This window comes from Zosterops lateralis (genome assembly GCF_965231275.1).
Source record: "Zosterops lateralis genome assembly, chromosome: 1".
Lineage (NCBI taxonomy): Eukaryota > Metazoa > Chordata > Aves > Passeriformes > Zosteropidae > Zosterops > Zosterops lateralis.
Window position 1 is genome coordinate 118,261,932 of NC_139762.1, and position 21,371 is coordinate 118,283,302.

At 36.7% G+C, this 21,371-nt stretch overlaps 1 protein-coding gene across 1 annotated transcript in view; it reads right to left on the reverse strand.

The window, feature by feature from the left end:
* Positions 1-21,371, reverse strand: part of ARFGEF1 (ARF guanine nucleotide exchange factor 1) — an 86,569-nt gene that overhangs the window by 11,915 nt on the left and 53,283 nt on the right. Inside the window, exons 15-30 of the mRNA XM_083859934.1 lie at positions 20,691-20,802; positions 19,321-19,526; positions 19,139-19,223; positions 18,417-18,588; positions 17,091-17,242; positions 13,620-13,748; positions 10,312-10,470; positions 9,815-9,965; positions 6,189-6,279; positions 5,080-5,120; positions 4,822-4,991; positions 4,042-4,193; positions 3,713-3,885; positions 2,585-2,745; positions 1,811-1,941; positions 839-968 (exon numbers count right to left, since the gene is read on the reverse strand). Of these exons, the coding sequence (XP_083716060.1) occupies positions 839-968; positions 1,811-1,941; positions 2,585-2,745; positions 3,713-3,885; positions 4,042-4,193; positions 4,822-4,991; positions 5,080-5,120; positions 6,189-6,279; positions 9,815-9,965; positions 10,312-10,470; positions 13,620-13,748; positions 17,091-17,242; positions 18,417-18,588; positions 19,139-19,223; positions 19,321-19,526; positions 20,691-20,802 (2,215 nt within the window). The remainder of the gene's footprint in view (positions 1-838; positions 969-1,810; positions 1,942-2,584; positions 2,746-3,712; positions 3,886-4,041; positions 4,194-4,821; positions 4,992-5,079; positions 5,121-6,188; positions 6,280-9,814; positions 9,966-10,311; positions 10,471-13,619; positions 13,749-17,090; positions 17,243-18,416; positions 18,589-19,138; positions 19,224-19,320; positions 19,527-20,690; positions 20,803-21,371) is intronic.

Genomic DNA, 21,371 nt, shown 5'->3' on the forward strand with positions numbered 1-21,371 from the left:
TGGAGCCTCAACTTCTGCTTTGCTAACTAGCAGGTTTAAAAGAACTACAGGAACAGACAGACAAACAACTTAGTGTCCAATCCTAGCTCAATGATTTAACATCAAGCTGAAGCTGTGTTTAAGTGTTTTCCAGGGAAAAAAAAAATTATCAAGTGAGACATGTCCTACTACAAATAGACAGACAAAGCCTCCCAAACAATTGACAATTTTGATCTAACTTCTAATACTAATAATTTACACATTGGTTACATTTTAAAGACCATTTCAGTTGTTTTTCAGAACAGTACCTGGTTCTGGTTTGGCAGATCAAAACCCAGATGGCTGGTCAAAAGTGTGCAATGACAGCAGAGTGCTGTTTTGGGTAGTGTTTGTTTGTGGCTTGGTTATGGGGTTTTTTGGTTTCTGTTTGGCTGAGGGGTTTTTTTTCCGCCTTGTCATCAAAAAATTTTGAACTAACAAAACTTATTTTTTCTCATTGTGACTCCACTGCTGATTACAAACCTCGCTCAAGTGAGCATGCTGTGTGTCTCAGATTCCAAACATTACATGCAAAAGCTACAATTCTTCTTACAAACCCTAGATACATGGCATTTTATGCTATTCTTCTGTTGTTCCTAGTGTAAACAACTAGGCCTATTACACACGTGGCTTTAAAAAATGAAAAGAGACAACACCTGCCAACAGAATGCCATTAAAACAAAACAAAACATGGGCACTAGAACCAGAGCTCCACCATCCAATTTTTGAGGTTTACCCTACAATACTTGACAAGCTATATTACAGGTTTTCTGCTGTAAATGTAGTTCTCATGTAAGTTATCTTCCTCCACTTTTATCACCTCAGTCTGCTGTTCTGGCAGTTTCATGTTGTCAAATATCCTGAACACAATCCGAAACAAATCTTGCCACCAGTGTTTTTCGTAGGTATGACCATACGTCTTCATTATTTCAAACATTACTGTTAAGCCCCTGAAATGGAAGAAAGAACAACTTTTACCAAGAGTTACAGAAAGACATGAATGAAACCAAGTAAGTACAACTACAGCAGAAACAACAAACTCAAACAGCGTTGAGAACATTATACATGCACATGAGTACACAAAATATAAGTAGAAAATCAGCTTCTAAAAAAAGCACTTTATAGTTACAGGCAGGAGCCAAAAGTATTTTTGAGAGCTGCGGTAATTTAAAATTTAAGCCCAACTCCTTTACCAAGGGCCACAAAAATTATTAAACAAATATTTCCAGTTAAAAAGTACTAAAGTCTAGAAACGTATTAACTTTCACCAGCTATTTAAAGGGAGTCCAGATGCACAGAGCTTCCATGCCAATATGTAAATTAAAAGTCATTTGTATACAACCCCTCACAGTTCACATCAGAACTACAACTGAATACATTTTACAAGGGAAAATCACATTCCAGGAAAATAAGCAAGTTTTATGTGAGAGCAGAGTAGAGTTTTGCTCTTTTTAACCACTTCTGCAATCCTCAACCACTTAATCAATCATGGTATAAAACCAGTTTTAAAATCCCCAAGGTAAGTAGGATAAGCAAGACCTAGAATGCAATCACAACTACATAACTTTGTTGTTTATTACAACAGAAAAATCAAAATTTCAAATGTACAGAACACAGACTTAATTTCTGTATTCCAGAGTTTATTTAAAAGGTGTTTGTTGTTTCTCCAGTGGTATCACTCAAATTAAATACATAAGTAATTTTACAGTGATTACATTTACCAAGAGCTGTTTTTATTTTAAAAGTACAAAGTAAGCCTTTTAAAATTTGAATTACAAATACTGGTTGTTACCTGGTTCTTACATCTAATTTGCATCTATTGATGATACAAGACAACTCAAAGAGAATTGGGAACCATCCTCGCACCCACACTCTGTCTTCAGGAGCTACATTCATATCATCACTTGTGTATTCCTTGAATGCCTTTAGAAGGAAACACAGTTATACAGTCATAGAAGTTAGATTTTTCAAAATAAACCACAATTTGGACCGTAAAAAACAATCTCCCCTGCAAAAGTATTACACCTTGATACCTCAGATAAGTTGGCAATCAAAACAGTACCACTGAGAAAGTGTTTTTCAAACTAATGCCTAGTATATTATGAATAATAAACTTAAAAAAATAAACAAGATTACACATTCAAGCACCAGTTTTTGCTTTCATTTCAGTGTGAGTCTCTTGCTCTCGTTTTTTACAGAGACAGCTCTGATAGTGAGGATGTAACCATAACATTTTGATGATATCAAGTATTTTTGGTTAAAACATTATCCATTTCTTCACATTTATCAGTGGAGAGCAGATCCTGAGATATGCTGATTTTCAAGAGCTCTCAAGAATGCTAGTCATCAGCTGAACTGGGTGGTAGGGATGGGCAAAGGGGAATAAAAGAACAACAGAAAAATCACTGATACTTTACTTTCAAAGCCTGGGGCATTTTATACTCCTATTGTTTGTGAATAAAGTACATTCCTCATTAATCTATGAAATCTGAAGGAAAAGCAGTAAGTTTAGCATGAATATTTTTGCTTTATAAAAGCACTGTAATTGAGTTAAGGCAGACTGTACCTGAGGCCTGTCAGACACGTATTTTGCACAGTGGCGAATGAGGCGGATCGCTTCCATACTGGTATCTGGAAATGCTGCATTGCAGGCAAATTCAGACAAGCACTTCACTGCATCCTGGAAAGAATCTATGGTTGCTGGGAAGTGTTTTTCAAACACAATTGCTGAGAGGAAAGTGTGAACGGGAGAAAAAAAAGTGTCACATTTTAAAATCTATTAATTCTAATATGAACTATCAGTTACAGAAGTTATGAAGGACTGGTTCATTGATCGGTGCTGTCAAATGCCTGAGTAGTAAGAAAAACTAAAGGAAAAAAAAAAAAGAATGAAAAAAAAATCACCTAGAGGGCATTTTTATTTTGACAGTGAGTGTTGAAAATAAATTAAGGTAGCATCTAGACTGAAGCAGGGAAATGTAACAGTTAAGCAAGACTAGAGCAATAGGCTTACTGTTTAACACTAGTCTGTGTCACCAGAGCTTAAGAGGGATGCATGAAGCATGGAGTTCCATCTACTAATGGACCTCCTCCCCAGCAACACGTGGCCTTGTTTTTAAAGAGCTGCTTTTGAAGAAAAAAACAGTGTTTCATAGATAATGAAACAATTTTATAAACTTGCAGAGGTTAAGACAGAATAAAGAGATCCCTTAAAGCTGGGATAGAGATTAGAAGAGAGAGAGAGAAAAAAATTATCATAGTGCCCCGTAGGTCAGTACTTTCTCCTAAACAGACCTTACACAACGCAACTCAGAGACACAGAAAAAGACAAGCAAACAACATATTAGTAAAATGTGTCCATTTTTTTTCCCCCCTAGGGGAAGTGCCAGAATACTTCACTCAAATAAAAATATACGCATTAAATAGAATTATCTAAGGTCTGAGTTGTTTTACTACAGAATGCTACAAACAGACGAGTTTTCTTAAAAGGCATAAAGAAAACCAGTTAACTCTATTATTGTTGAATGAATTTTTAAAGTATTTTCCCAGAGGACTGATTGGAAAGTGTAAATCATTGGTTCCAAGACATGCAGCAGGCTCTACTATATAGGCTGTGAGTCCACAGACAGAAAGAATTTCTTGGGCTCTGGAGTGACACTCACTTCCATGACATCTAAATATTGTCCATACTCACTGACAATGTGTCCTGTAGTCTGGAATGCCAGTTCCACTATACTTTCATCCTGATCTGAGGCTGCCAGATGAAACACTGAAAAAATATTTTTCCAGCCAGAACGAATATTAGCAGCCTGGGAATTCACCATCTGTGCAATACACCGTACAACCATGTCTCGAATAGTAGGAGACCTAAATTAGGATAATAAACAATAATTTTTTAAACTAAATTACATAATCAATTAGAACAGTATAGCTAACAACTGATTTACAAAAGCAATTTGAAACATTAACTGCAAAAGATGATGCTTGTGACCCCAGGCAATTCAGTTAATTGTATGTTATTACCTGTTTCTCTTCATTATATGTTCAAATGGTCGTAGGAAGTCCTTCTGGAATCGGAAATTAGCAAGTTCTCCTTTTTCCAAGAATTTCATTGACAATTGCCTTAATGAGTCTACTGCAAAAATAGCTACATCTTCATTGGGATTGCAGCCAACCTGAGAACATAGAATAGAAATGCAGAGTAAGCTTGCATCAGAATTCTTATGGATTCAGCACAAGCTGCCTTTACAGTTGATACCCAAGAACTAAGCAGTACTGAAAAACTAATGAAATAAACAGTAGTCAATTCCAGAAACCACACTGTTTATGTAATTCAATAATCTCGAACTAATTCTAGCTATTTTCTACGTTAAATAACCTGGCATTTAAAACCTCCTAAAAATAAGCAAGCTGTCTAAGAAAGACCTCAACAGCTGCATTAAAAATGCATGTCAAATATTCATTTGATAAACAGTCAACTTAGACTTGAAGACAACCTCTTAAACGAAGCACCGTGAAACACCCCCAAAAATTACAACCCAAAACTAACAGCAGCCAGTTCGAGACTCAGGTCATGATAAATAACTTATTGTATACTTCTGTTTTTATATTTATTATACTGTGTAACTCTGCTTTCTTGTAGGTTTTTCCGGCTTTACAATTTTTGTTGGTTTAAGCTCACAGAGAAGGACAGAAAAACCCACTATGATTCATATAAGCACATGATTTTCCAATAAATCTCAAAACAAAATAATCTGTATCAATAACTGAAGGAGTATGCACTATAAGCATGAACAGGGATACCTTATTAAAATGATCTCCAATAACTTCCCAGATCCTAGACCACTGTAACCTTATCCGGCCCATGTTGTAATAAGAAATCTCTACTATCTTCTGCAGACTAAACATTCGAGGGTGGGTAGCAGACAGCAGCTCATCCATGGACACAGCACAAAGCCAGCGAACGAAATCCACTGTGAAATGACCACAGATTTTAATGCAGTATTTTTCCAAGGCTTAGTTTACAGGGGTGGGGAGGGGTAGGGAAGAGATGAAACCTACCAATAGCATTTCCATCCAATCTTGTAGATCCCGTAAATATTCTGTAAAGTGCAGTTAAAGACATGGTTAAAATTTCGTAAGAAAAGCATCTGTTAAATATATTCAAGCTTCCTTGTCTTGTTTTTCTTAACAATACATAGACAGTCTCTGATTACCTTTATTTATTAAAAAACAACTAGTAATTGTAAAGATATAGCGAGAAGACTGTCAGGTTTTATCATCCCTGATCCAAATACAGAACTCAAACGTCTCCAGAGTGCATAATATCCATTTGCCATGACAAGGAGATATTTGAAACACTTCCCATTATAAATGAGGGAAGGACACTGCAAACCTAAACAGCTATTATGTGTTTGACACCAAGCTTCCAGTGCACTTGATGTGATTTTACTGCAAGACAACTTTTCATTGAACTGACATCGATCTTGCTGCCTGTACTTCAACCATAGAAATGTTTCTAAACCTTCAAAATTACACCTCTTCATCAGTTTTGACAACCACTAAGAAAATTATATGTTCTGATTTCTTATATGCTGAGCAAGCAAGATCCATGAACACTTCAGTCTGATCACTACTATATGATATAAACAGGGAATGTTCAGAATATGTATTCTGCCTAGCCAAATCCAGTTAAAATAAATGTGATTCATGGAACGGAAGACTGGAATAATAATTTTGGTCCTTTCAGACAACATCTACATAACCTAGAGGAAAGCAGGGAGTCAGTAATTAAATTTAGGAGAAAAAGGGTCTGACAATAATGCCCTCAGTACTAAGGCAAAATGAGATTTGTGATCTGTTACTATACACAGCAAATCAAGATTCAGCAGACACTACAGCAGACTTTATTCTGCAAGTCTTCTGTAGTAATTTTTTTATCAGTAAAAAAGCTTCAAACTTCTGCTTTTTTGCTTCTGCTCCTTCTTGCAAAAACACCCATGATCCAAAAAAAAAAAAAACTTGCCCCTCCCCCAACTGAAAAGCACTCCTCTATGGTAGTTTTTATGTAGGGTTTTTCCAAATAAATTAGTAAGGTCATTTTCTTAGCACAGGGTATTCAAATACTGCTTAAAAAACTTCAGGTGGCAACAGTAAATTCAATACAGTACCTGTCTACGGCAACAACAACACTTTGGGAGCTAGTTTCACCAATGGATTCCTGAATACTTGCTATCTGCTTCCAATCCACATTTCCACCAACTACAGTGAAAAACAAAAATTGAAAAATGGGTAAGAAAGAATATAGAATGGGTTGGGAAGAAAGAGGAATAAAAGTTGTACCACTAACAGTATAATTAAATATATTTTTAATTCACAAAAGAGTGAAGCACATAATGAATTTCCCTTGCATGAGCTGGCCATCTCAGTGAACAGATGCATGTACGTTTAAGTCCTAATTACCCTAATTACCTAATTATTACATCTCTACCCATGTATAAACTATGTTAGTCCCCAAAAATGGTCCACATTTGGAGCAACAGATACAAGTGAAAAAAATAAAACCCACAAGAGTCACCTTTTTTCCCCTCCATTTTTTCAATGAACCTTTGGTAATCTTGCCACTCAGAACACACAATGTATGACTGAGAATATACAGCTTAGAGGAGAATTTTTCACACTTAATGAGCATCAAGTGAGTAAATCCATCCCAGAAGATTTTATTTCTTATCACTCAGGAAGAAGAGCTTCCACCAAAACTCCATCTTTAAGCTACATCTCAATTACAGCAAAATTATCACCCCAAAATAGTGAGAAATATCTATAAATAAAAATAGCAATTATTTATTTTGGAGGCTGGAAACTGTAACCCATATCTGGGAAAGCTTATATGAAGAAACTGCTAACTTTGCAGTGAGAAAAAAAATCTGAAATTTTTATCAATCTCCAAACTCCCCCTCCTTGAACCACCATCAAAAAAAGAGAGCAGGAATCTTGCAATCACTCTGGGTAATTCCACATACCCTGTATTCAGGGATTTTTCTTTTTCAGCAATACAGAAAGAATAGAAGACTGGAAGAAGGCAGTAGTTCAGTTCTCAGAGGTTCCTGAGAGAAAAGCTCATGTTTCAGCCTGCCTCAGAGTCTTGATGTGCTCCATCCACACTTGGAGGTGACTGGAGATGACTGTTTGTCAAATCCACATAACCTGATGCACCTGGAGTACTTTTCTAGGGCATTCATGGAACAGCTTTTCTGTACATACATATGTGACCTCATACTTCTATCTCAGCAATTTACAATACCACTGTGTTTGATCAAGGCTTCTCTTGTAAGCACATAAGCTGCCAGTGTCAATTATCTTGAATCTTGGTAATGAGTCAGCTAAGTAACATATCAGATGAGCAGCAGAGTGTGAAGAGAATTTGAAGGGCTATTTCCAAGGAGTCAGAACCTCAACCAACTTTACCAGCTTACATGAGAATTCCTTGTGACTTTGTGCAGGATTTGTAATTCCAGGCTTGAAAACCTAAACAGACAGCAAACTTACACCCTAACACTTGTGAAATCTTTTACAATGAAACAGAGGAGTCAGCTATGTAACTCTGCTTTATGAAAAAGGGATTCCTCAGATCCCACTGTCCAAAGAGGATTTCTGATTATCCAGGAAGTACACTTTGGCTATAACCTACCCACAGCAGCAGGTTTTATCTTCCAACTTTGTAAACAGAAACTGACATAGAAGAAATGTCAATTTCACAATTACAACTCTAAGTAAGGCAACACTCCTATCAAAGGAGCAATAGACTAGATGGTTATTAATTTACTTTTACAACCCCCATGCTTGTGATGTTTTGAATTTCCAAGGAAAAAAAAAAGTGTCACAACAGGAAGTTAATACAAGAGATGAAGACATTTGAATGCAGATGCCTGAACAGACACATCTGAATCCTTGTAAATGAGCAAAGAAGCTTTTGGGTCTGGTTTTGTGGATCTTTGTTATTTCAAAAAATCCATTAACTTTAGCAAGAAGCACCAGTGCTGCTGCTTATCCACATCTGATTTTCCAAGTAGATCTGAAAGATGGAGCTTCTGTGCCACCAGACCGTAACTTCACTCACTCTAAACTATTCTCCTGTAAAATATGTGCCCATCTATATGGACACACACACTATGTGTTCTTCACAGGAATTCAGGTTTATAGAAAGCTTGCTTGAAACCCATAGATCCAATGCATACTTTGGAGTAACCATAGAAAATTAAACTATCTGCAAAAAACAATTTATGGAAAGTAAAGTAACTAAAACCGTTGAGAAAATGTTCTAACAGCCCCTTAGTGCATGAAAACCAAGTTAAGCATTTTCCTATAAGATTGAAGCAACATTATTAAAAAAAAAAAAAAAAAAAAAAGAAAGAAAAGAAAATGGTGAAGTTTCCATATGTGCATTGTAATAAGCATTCCAGAAATTCAATTCAGAGAAAAACGTTTTATGCATTTGGGCATGAACTATTTTCCCTAGAAATGTAGCTGACAGCAGCAGAAAGTCTTTATGAGCTGGACCTATACCAATGACTGGCAAGTATGGTTTAGGATTTATGATTCAGGTGTCTATCTGAGTACTTTTTATATTCTTGGGTTATGAGGACTTAAAACCCTTAAAAGCCAGTCACTGCAGCATGGAGAAACTGCCAGCATTTGGAAGTAGCTAAGCTGCACAGGTCATCAGGGAACACTAAACTGAAGGATGCATACTGGAAGGGCAGGAAGAAGTTTAGTGTATGAGATGTTGGCAGACTCATTGATCTCCAGGCCTAGGTTTTCCCTTCATCAAGGCTTGGCAAGGAGAGGAGAGTACAGAGAGGCAGGCCAAAGGTGAGCAGAAGGGAAAGAAAAGGAATGACTACAGAAGAAGAAAAACTGTCTGAGGAGAACACATAGCTGGATGATTAGGACTAGTCTAAGCTTAAGATCAGGGAAAATAGAAAACTATCATTATTCAAAAAAAGATACACGAAAAACTAAGGGAAGAAAAAGCTTTTGTTTGGCTATGGGTGAAGTTCAAAAGGCAGAAGATACTGAGCATCACACTATAACTGAAACTTTCTCAATAAAAAAAAATTGTCAAAAAGACTTGTATGTACACTTCTATGCTTCCAGAGCTTTTTAATACCCTACACCTGTATATACTTAACTGTGATATTTAAAACAAACAAATACAAAAAACCCTCAACTTTCTAAAGATAAATTTAAGGTATGTCTTATACTTTTCTAGGAAGACAAAAAAAATAATCTTATTTTTCCAGTATATTTTGGTGCTCGAGCCTAAAAAAGGCACTTACTCAGTACCGAAATAACCAGAATAGGAAAGAAATGGAATTTCAGAATTTAAGCTAAATTTATCTCACACTTGGTTTGAAGTCTGTGTACTTCTCACAAAGCTCCACAACAGATGCTTAACCTACACATACTGACTCGCTTGCTTGGTAAAATACTTGGCACACTAATGTTGCAATATTATTAAATCTGGTCATACCATCTGCAATCCATTCTTAGTTGGAAAGCTATATTTTAATGGAAGGGAATAATATATATAATCTTCTTACATTTTCCACCCTAGCAATAATAGCAGAGCAAACTAAGTATTCCAGAAATTGGAATAAGTCTATTCAAAGCATTAGTTTGATGAGGACTATTTCATGGTCTTTTGTCAGAATCTCACATAAAAACACAGAACAAATTTAAACAGTTCTCTGAACAAAACCAGTTAAATTAAATACTTCGTATCTGCATTACTTACCTAGTCCCAGCCCCACAAATTCATCAGGTGCCTGATCTTTTGTTCCAGTAAAAGAACCTTCCCTGCCACGCACTGTCCCTGAGATGTAGCGAGGTTTCACTCCAGTTCCTATTAATTGTGCCAGTTCAAGTTGACTGATACATTTCAGAATCTATTCCAGAGAATAAAGACGTTGTTTACCAACAAAAAACAGTTTGAAACAGTAAAAAGCAAGTAAAGATCTTTAAAAGAAAAAAATTCTAAACACTTGAGGTAGGAAAATCTGTTATTTTGTCTAAAATTAATATTAATTTAAATAGTACTGGATTCATCTCTCTCAGTTTTATTTCTCACTTAGACATATTTTGCTACTTTAACTGGCTGCATAACGTATGCAACAAAAAGTAAACATGCAGCACTTACCTAAACCCCACTGTGTTTATGCACAAACAAGCACACTTCTGTGTTGAAAATCAGTGAACATGCTTTCTTACAGTTTAAGTACAAATGACTTGTACCTCATGCCAGGAATTTCCTAAATAGTTTCCATCTGTATGAGCCACCGTGATGAGAGTTTTAATGGTGTCAATATTCTTCTGCTTCATTTCAGTAATACCAGAACTCACTGTAAGCAATGTAAATCTTGCTAATGCTTGAACATAGGCATCTCTTTCAAGCTACAAAAGGGGAGGGAAAGAAACAAAAGTCTCATAAATATTTTTGCCATTTCTTGTTCTTAGTACAATCTGTGTGATTTCATCAACTATACCATTTACCTTTCTCTTCCTAGAACCGAATTTCCAAATCATAGTGAAAATATCTCAAGTTCTTCACCAGTAAGAACATTATCTGTGGGATGAAATCAGGTTCCTTCTATTCAGGAACACGAAGTGTAACATCTGACAGCACAGAACACATAAGTTGTGTTTAAGTTTCTGGTTTGGTCTTTTTTGGGGAAAACAGGATGCTGTTTCAGTAGAAATGTTGCTACTTAGCTAAGTTTTCAATATTCTTGTACTATACTCAGACCAACTCTGAAAATGCTGCCTTTAGCAGACTCACTGAAGTTTCAGCATTTTTTGTCAACAAGATCTAAAAAATGTATGTAAAAGGCACATTATGCCAATTCCATGGAATTGCTCAAAACCTATTTGATTTAATCCGTATCATTCGGAGCACCTCAGAAGCTTCTGAAGCAAGTGTCATGGGTAAACAGCAAGTGACCATAATCTGGACAGATCTCACAAAAGAAAATTCTACTCAGTTACCCGATTTTTATTGGTAATTGTGTATAGTATGTATATTGTGTATAGTATGTATAAGCAACAAAGGGAACTCCTCAGATCTCATGTGAACGAATTACAATAGTAAAAAGGGAATTACAGTTGAGCCCACAAGTGTATTTTATTCTCTTGTTACGTATAAACAGAAGGCGGTAAAGTGAAATGGTTGTATACCAGATAAATAAATGGCAATTATGAAATATATTTAACTGTTTAGATATTTAGAGCTATTTTTAAGTAAAAAAAATCATTGAGCACAGAAAACAACCAAATATAAAATACAAAAAAACCCAAACCCAGGAAGAACGGGATTCCACAGAGAAAACACTAACATCATAACAGTGGGCTATGGTAGAAGGAACAGATTTGCCCCTGAACCACTGACCACAGGATAGCTGCCACATTCAAACCCAACCACTACTGCAGAGTATGCTGGCAAAGGCACAAAATTATGTAGAAGCATATAAAAACGAAGTCTCAAAGAAAATATACTAAGCAATGAGGCTTTAGAGTCTACAAACTGCACATCTTCCATAACAACAAAACGTTTTCAGTCTTACTCATTCATGCAGGTATTCCCCCCTCACCCCTTTTCCTAAGCCAGCAAAGTAGAAGACAAACAACTAAACAACGTGCCCATCACCCAGAAGATTTAAACCTGATGATATATGCAGATTAAGTACATCCTTTTGATGCATATCTTGTCTCAGATGTGTAAAGACAAAAGTCAGACTGTGTGACAAGTCTAAGATTAAAAGCATAAATAATTAAACCAGGATCTATAACTGAGGTTTCAGAGGTGAACATGCATAACTTAAACTATATTGCGTACTTTGGAAATTTTCTTAAAATTAAAGCCATCCAGATCCCTCCATTATCTCTCAAGCTGTGTAAACAAATGTTAACTCTTAATAGATATCAATCTTAATTTCTGTACATTAACACAATGAAAACTGAAAAGTTGCCATCACTGGTTAAGCACATGAGGAAAAAGTTCATTACAACAGAAAAGATCCTTAAATCCGCTCAAGTATAGATGTGCCAGTCTCCTTCAAACCACCAGAGCTATCTGGTGCCTGCAGTCAGACAATATCCCATCTAACCAAGACCTTGTGAATTGGAATCATCCTGTAATACTGTAAATACCAACAAGCAAGTACTGCTTTTATTATATCAACAAAACAGAATTTCCATAGAAAACCAAGAGGTAGTAATGCCTATACTGAAAATACAAAAGCAAAGCTTCCCATTTTCTGAAATTTAAAAACTTGGTTTTGGAACATCTCCAGTTCAATCATGTCCCAAGCCAAAGGAAGGGTACAACTGAATCATAGAGATCTTTGAGCAAATATGTCCTTGCCCTCCTCATGCAAGGCTGCAGGACTGGGAGCTGAACTCTACAGCTGCTAGAACTGGTATTGGTACCAGTTCCATTTTGCAGCTTAGAAATAAAAGTAACTGGAGTGTGTTTCACTGAACATCTGCAGGCTCCAGGGAAGGCTTTGTTAATCAAAATTTTAAGTCTCTTCTGCTCAGAACAGGTCATGCAGAAATTAGGTGGAAAAACAGAGGAAAGAACCACACGTGATCTCAAATGGGCTTTTTTAAGCAGCTGTATCAGAGGTCCCAACATGTCTTGCCACATTGGTGGTAAAAAAAACATATCTAACTTGCCAAATACAAGTGCAAGTGGAGAAGGAAGGTGTAAGATTCCCAACAGGAAGGAAAGCATTTCCTGTTGTATCATAGTTCAACATCTTCTATTTAGTATTATACAGTTGGTTTTTGGGTTGGTGTGTGTGCTCTTGGTAAGCATTTTCAACATACACAAGAAATAACAATGCCAAACATAAGGATTTGCCTGCCCCTCCCTCCAGCTACCTCTATAATGGACTTATGGCAGACCACTACTCCATTTATTAACTAATAATCTACAATAACATAATTGTACCTTCCCTACCAATGGTTTCTAAATAGAAAAACAGAAGCCAAAAAAAGCCCAAGTTTCATCACCATTGCCCTCTGGAGCCAGAGTGTCTGGCATTCTTAGCATTACACTTAATGCAAGATTCATTCATGCATTACATCAGGAATGCCATTTCCAATGCCATAACTGTTAAGAGGATATCCATTTATAGACATCTTGGATTAGTATAATCTCTCTGAAGTTGAGAAAAGTATTTCAAATACAGTTCAGAGAGATACTATTTTACGGGACAGAAAGACTCATTTTATAAAACAACACAACACATCTAAACAGTTTTGTAACTACAGAAATAAAAAACTTTGACATAAAAGTAGTCAATTTCTAGGGAAACAAACATTCAGTGCAGAGGCAAGGAAGTACTTACCACAAAACACCAGGAAAAATAAAGGTCAGTTCATTTACACTTCTAGTCAAATATCAGATGAAATAGCAATGTCAGAAGCAGGCAGCCTCTAGGTACTGCAGTGCACAGCTTCAGCAGCAAGGACTCTTAGAACCCCACTAACATCTTCCTGGTACATAAATGGAAGTTTTGTCTCGATGTTACATTTTTTACCTGAATGTTGAAAATGCAAGCGATCCGGATTGCACATCGTATACCCTCCAAACAAAGAGAGGCAACTTCGGTGTCATCACAGTCCTGCAGACCCACACTGAATGCAGCCAGGAAAGGTGTCCATGCCAACTGGAATGAATGCAAAGTAATATTAGCAACTGTTGGTACTTGAAGGGAATGTTACAGTTTCCCCATTTTGCTGAAATGTAAATGCTATTCTTAACTTACACAATCAACCTTGAAGCTGTCTTTTGGCAAAAAGGAAACAGAATATACAGACATGAGACACATAATAGTATGAAGCGTGGTTAGAAGAGACATGAGACACAGAATGGGGCAGAAGTAATGCAGCGTGGAGCTCCCCTCAAAAACACTTGTCCTCCTCCCTCAGCAACAAACACACAGCCATCTGTAAAATGACAGCTGTAAAAACCAATCCCTAAAGCTTTGTCAACTAGATGTCTGTTAAGAGTTTAAGCATTCCCAGGATGACTTTTGTCTTTGCACACTGAAAAATGGAGTAAAAACCAACACACCAGATAACAGATTTATGATGAAAAGTATATACTTTAGTAACACTAACTTGCTCTGAAAACACCAGAAAGAAAAAAAAGAAAAGGAGGAGAGTGAAAATAAGGCAAACTTTATTAATCACACTAAAATTATGGTAAGCCAACAACAAGAAGAAGAATATCCAGGACATGATTTTTGCCTTATATCTCTACTACTAATTTTGTTGCCCTTAGCTCTCCATGATTTTGTACCTAAGCCACTACTGATGTTTCCCATTCCTCTTGCCTTAGGTGGCACTGAGGATGCAATATATGCAACTAAAATTACTGCAAGAGAGTTTACACAGTCCTTTCCTTGTGGTCAAGGCTCCTTCTCCCAAAGGCAGAAAAACCAGTCAGAAGATACAGAGGATCCTGCAGTAACTACATGGGGTTATGGAGAGGAAACACTACGGAACCCAGGATGATTTCAGAAATAGTTTTACCTGAAGTCACTCCACATGAAATACAGAGTCAGTAAGGAGCAACAGGTACAGTAAGGAGCAACAGATCTCACACTCAATTTCATAATAAAATGATGCACCACAGAGCTTTGGTTTCATTTAAGCCAGCAACTCCAAAAGGACTACCTTCAAAAAGCATTTAAGGCTTCCACATACCAAACTGTAACTGTGGAACAGTATTATAGGCATTTGATGAATCCACAGATTCAGAATTTAATTCCCTATTTTATCACCTTTAAAGGTCCCTTACAATCGGAACTATTCTATGATTTTACATCCAGAAATCTGTTTTTTCCCACTGCTTTCCTAGTTTCCACTGCTATTGAAACCAAAACTAATGGTAAAAATTACAAAACTGAAGTAATTTCTTAAGAACTATCTAGTGGTCTGTATACTGTGCTTTTTATCTGGATGTATGCTGTTATTTGTAGGCTGTTTTATTATTTAATATATAATATTATTATTATTATATATTTATTATATTTATTTATTATTAGTGAAAATCAAGCCTCAAAACCAGACAATCAACTCTGGGCTGCTTAGATGGGTGCATAAAGTGATTTTTTGCTGTTTTAAAATTTAGCCAAGGTATTTGTAAACACAGTTACAATGATCAATTTTATGTGGCCATCAATCGATGAGATACCCAGAAATCTGTAAATTTTTGCTGAAAATATGTTTAAATAAAAAATGCGAAATTAAGTGTTCAAATTCCACAGTTTCTCCCTTGTTTTTGAGAAGAGGGCCCACTGTTCAATACATTACACTACTGTCCTCAGTACTACCTTAATGAGTACTGAGGACAGTAGTGTAATGTATTGAACTACGAACATCCTCAAGTTACTTGAGGATAAGTAACAACTTCTAATTTTTTGCACCTTCACAAAACATGCTTAAGGTGTTAATTTAATAAGGGTGCTTCATATTTTTTTCCTTTGGAAACAAACTTTTGAAATATATTTTTCAGATAGTAAAGGGAAGTATTAGGGTTGGTATCTTGAAGGAAATCACACAATGAATTTTATAGATGCCTGCATGTGAATTATTTAATTTCAGCCTTCAGGAAGTCAGCAGAGAGAAGGCATAGTACATCTCTGCTGTGTGACACCTTGAACAGCCTAGAAGTAAATTTTTAATAAGGCCTGTGGTAAGTATCCCTCCGTACAAATCAAATACTATGCTAGTTTTTTTTAATAGGGTGACAAGGAACTCGTAATTTTGCCTCAATCTTACAGCAAGATCCTCAGTGTGCCCAGGTGGCCAAGAAGGCCAATGGCACCCTGGCTTGTGCCAGCTAGTGTGGCCAGCAGGACCAGGGCAGTGCTCTGTACTCAGCACTGGTGAGGCCTCACTTTGAATCCTGTGTTCAGTTCTGGGCTCTCACTGCAAGAAAGACACGGAGGTGCTGGAATGAGTCCAGAGAAGGACAATGGAGCTGGTGATAGAGGTGGGACTTGGTCTCTTCTCCCAAGTAACAAGGGAAAGGACAAGAGCAAGTGGCCTCAAGCTGCACCAGGAGAGGTTTAGATTGAATACTAGGAAAAAATTCGTTCACAGATGCAGTTGGAACAAGCTGCCTAAGGAAGTAGTGCAGGCACCAACCCTGGAAGCATTTAACAGACATAAATACGGCACTTCAGGTCATGGTTTAGTGGTGGACTTGGCAGCACTTGGTTAACAACATGACTCAAAGCTTTTAAGAGTCTATTTCAATCTAAATGTTTCTGTGATTCTTGGGCCTGGAGCTCCACCTAATCTCACAGCACATCCCTCCAGGGAACCATCTGTTTATTCAGTGGTAGTGGTCTGAGACTTGACTTCCCTGGAGCGCTTCCCAATGGGGTCAAGTGAGGACCATGACTTGAACAAGGGCACAAAGGAGAGCACTGTAAAGCCATAACAGTTTATCGCAATGGCAGATGACTGCTGTGAGGTAGGTTATGCCAGAGACCACATCCACGAGCACACTGAGGCAGTGTACACTACTGAACATACTCTACCTATGAATCTGAATCACTGCTATGGAAAAGGCATTTGGGATGCAGACAGCTTTGCACTTACGCAGGTGCACACAGGTGTTTGGAGTAATAGTTACAATAACAACAGGTATAATAATAACAGGTCCAGTTTCCTCCTGGTCCTTCTACACTGGACCAGAGTAGTACTTACTAAAGTACTAATTTGCAACAGACAACATAAATTAAAGGTTTTTCCTGATACTTGCTCTATTGCCTTATGACACTTCTTTCAGCACAGAAACTTCTTAAATTCCAGGGTAAATGAAACTAGATTAGAAGGTTCAAAACCCTCTCCTTCCTGTAGCAAGTTAAATAACTTATAAAATGAGCAAAACATAGCAGATGCAAATGCTTAGTATTTTCAATAAATCCTTTCAGTCAGTATTCTGTATTAAGAAACTGTGATATTCTACATGATGATCTAAACATGTATCTCACCTTAAACATGGGTCTCACATGCTCCAGGTGTGTTGCACTAGTAAAAGGGGCCTGAACGTGGCTCACTGCCTCCATAAGAGCTTTAGCTGTTTTAGCCATTTGTTCCATTTCCAAGTTATACAGGAGTCTTCTCTGCTTCTCACTAGCAACACCTGCAAATACATTTTTTCTCTCATTTGTGCATCTTTAGCAATGGTATTTTTAGGAATATAATAATTTTATGGTTTTCATTAAGTACAATACTCAGATGCATTTTTGTATTATCTTTACTTTCTGAAATTATCATACCAGCCTTCTCATATTTCTTTTAATACGGATAAAATTTAACTCAAGGCAAACTTGTGTTTAAAATGTGAACTTTTTAAAAACCTTTACAGAACTTTAATATTTGAACAACAGAGATTTCTTCTCCATCACCTCAACTGACAGCATAAATATCACACTCACAAAACTAAATTCAAATTGAAGAGATATTTCATAGGAATCCATCAGCAGAGAAAATAACAATAAAAATAACTGGACATCCTTTTTCAAGGCAAGAACTACATTAAACCTTTTCAGTTCCATAACAGAATCTCCATCTCATGAAGACAGTAAAATCCAAGTAGCATGTAATAATCATCTTTTAAAAATGACAATAAAACATTATATTAAGTGAATGAATACTGAAAACAAGAGCATTTCTTTATTCCAGATGTAATTTTCCTGCAAGCATCCCGTTTATAAAGCTAACCTAGGACTTAAATTATCCAAACATGCTGGGAAAAAGTTAAGTCTCTCTCAATATTCTCTGTAGAAAAGCTAGAATGAGTAACATTTCAATCTTCACACTGTGCAAAACACAAAGTTTCTGTGGTATCTGAGAGAGGAAAAGATTATTAATAAAGTGCACAAATTAGGGCCCTGAGAATCAAATATTTGAAGACAGATTAGTTATTGCAGGAAATCACAACGGTTACTTAAGAAATGGAAGACACACACACTGTGTGTGTTCCACTCTGTACCTACTGGCAACCGTGTAACTTCACAGAGCCCTCCAATTTCCTCTGTTGCTACTCAACAGCAAACATGCCTCCTTCACAGTCAATGCACTGATTGCCAGGAATTCAGATGCAAAGGGAAGTGAAAATAAGCAGTTCTATTTAATGCAGATTTGAGGCTAGCATCACACATTTAGGTTAAAAAGAAAAGGATATGAAATTAGCAGCTAGGACACACTGTGAGTTAAGTGAGTGGTTTTTGCTTCATTCAACTTGTTTTAAAAAGGAGAACTTCATGAAACTGAAGAGCCAACACTTAGAGAAAGCTAACAATGCCACTACTTACTTTGTTTACTGGACTTTGTGGGTATTGTTAATTCTTTTGTTTCTTTCATTGAAATCTTCTTTCCAGCTATTTCATTATAAATAGCGGACAAATATTCTTCAGGGAGATCTTTACTGTCATTGATGCCTCTGTTCATTTTAATATACTGTTCTTTTGTCATTTTATTCTTAACCTGAAATGCAGAAAGTAGCTGTAAATATCAACAAATGAGGCAAGCCCATCAGTTACAATGCTCCCTGTAAAACTGCCCAGCCCATGAAAAGTTACCATCAAGGATAAACCTGCCAGTTCAGAAGACACTTTAAAGTATTCAACACATCTGAGACTACATTGTCAAATCTACAATATACCACAAAGCCATGAGGACATTCCAACACTCAAACATTGGGTAGGATCCATAGATCAAATGTATTTCAAATTAGGCATACATTAAAAAAAAAAAAAAAGAAAGGGGGAAAAAAAAAGCTTTTTCTTGCCATACAGACCAAACCATCTATCATGCAGAAACCTACCTTACAGAAAGGCCTAACCAAAAAAAGTTCAAAACCTCAACACTCATGAAACATAATACTGTTACTCAAAAAATGCACAGACGTACACTACCTTACTTCTTACACACATACTGGTGTTAAATTGGACATCAAGCTTTTGCAACTACATTGTCACAGAGCCTGAAAGTAACATGCCTATGAATTACACAGATATTTATTCCAGCAACATACCTGTGGACTGTGAAGATCTGTTGTCAACATGATAATTGAGTAAGCTAAAACATATGCAGTATCTGCACTAGCAAAAAGAGTTTGCCTGAAGGCAAAAAGGAGAGAAAGAACATCAAATTTAATTTATTAGGATTTGTTACTAATTACTCAGCTTCCCAAAGTTCTGAAGAAGTGCATCTTACCCCTGGTTACATTCTAAATATCTAGCAGCAAATTTCTCCATTAAGCGATCGATTTTTTGAGCTTCTCCCGGCAGACGAAATCCTTCTAGGAACATGCGCAGAGCTGAAACGAAATCCTTTCCCGAAAAGTCATGTTGGTCTACATATGCATACATGACTTCTTTGTTAAATTTATCGTTGTCTCCCAGGAACTCCCCAACCTGAGTCTAAAATGAGAACAGAAAAGACAAACTAGTGCATTTATATATGAAAAATAAATATAAACAACAACAACAGAGTCAAACGTCTTACAAAAAGAGAGGCATGTATTGCAGTTAACTGAGACATACTCCTGCTTCTCCTCTATTGTCCAAAGCAAAGTATTTTGGCCATATATTCCATCATAATGCTCTTACATGCTCACACATATGTGCCTACATTCTTCCTTCTCTGCTTTTACCCACATGCCATTCTTTCATTAGATGAATTCCCCACATGTACAAGACAAAAAGTTAGTATTACTAATGATTGTTCTCTGCTATGATTTTTGTAGTTAAGAAACTTATTACAAGAATGAAAAGCTTACTAAACTCAACTTTTTCCCCTAGAGTACTGATCTCAGATGCAAGGGATGCTCAAATAAAAACACATCTGAGTTGATCACTGTCTAAACAACACAGTGCGGTGAAAAAGAGCATGCATTCAGATAAAGATGCCTGTATGTGTAAACTGAGGTTAGAAAAAAGTTTGACGTCTGATTCTGAACATTAATACTGAAATTTGTGACTTCAGCCACAGTTGCAAACATGGGCACCAATGGGTGTGGCTTTTATGCACGATGGTGAGAACTGCTGTTTCAGAGAGTTAGGTTTCTGATAATATTAACATGAGATATTCCCACCAGGTATTGCAGGACCCTTCCAAGTCCAACAACAACTGCTAGCTGTAAATAAAATCAAAGAACTAATCTCAATTAACTAACTTTCCTCTGGGGGCAAAAAAAAAGTTTTTAATGTTGTTGCACCACATTATTATTTTCACCATCTCTGAAGGACAGATACTTCTGGCAGTTCCTTACTAAAGTATAAAGGACTTAGTAAGTTGCTTCAAGCTATACCAGCAACTAAGTACGAGTTTTGAGTCAGCTCAAGTAGGTGAGTCTCTTGCTTTATACCTTGCTGAACTGCAGAATGCATAGAGCACAGGGCAGAGCTCTACTGCACCCTCCAGCTCAAATTCCTTGAACTTATAAATTTTAGAAGAGAGAGAGAAGTTTCTTTTTCTCCATTCAACAATAATGTGTTACACACTAAACACTATCAACTGATTTGCAATTAGTATAAACACATCAGCATGAGCACAGACAACCATCAGGAAAAGAGTTTTCTTACTGAATCTAATCTTTCCTCTTGATGCAAGAATTGAGCAATATCTTCAGGGGTAGTGCCAAGCATTCCTTGTTCTTGCAGGTACTGAATCCCCCTCTTTGGTTTCTTGTTGAATCTGTACAATTAAGAGCAGGATGAAATGAGAGTTAACTCTTTTACCCATGCATAAAGCCGTACCAGCTTAAGTAAAAAAATCAGAAATTTCAGATGAGATGCTGAGAAAAATCTACACATTAAATATTTCTCCTTTATCAAACTGCACATTAGATAAGAATGAGCCATTTCCATTTAACTCTGCCACTCATGAAGGAAAAAATATTCCACAGACAGCAAAATCTTGAAAAGAACAATTATGCTGTTGATTTTTATCTTAATCTGTATGAAGTAATCAACAAATTCATTAGTTGACTGTAAAAATCACACAGAGAATCACTAGATTGGAAGAGGCCTTCAAGATCATCAAGTCCAATACAGCCCTAATAAACCATGGCACCAAGTTCCACATCCAGTCTTTTAAATACAGGGATGGTGACTCAACCACCTCCCCGGGCAGACAATTCCAGTACTTTATTGCTCTTTCAGTAAAAAACTTTTTCCTAATATCCAACCTATATTTCCCTTGGCACAGCTTAAGACTCTGTCCTCCTGTTCTGTCAGCTGCTGCCTGGAGAAAGAGACCAACCC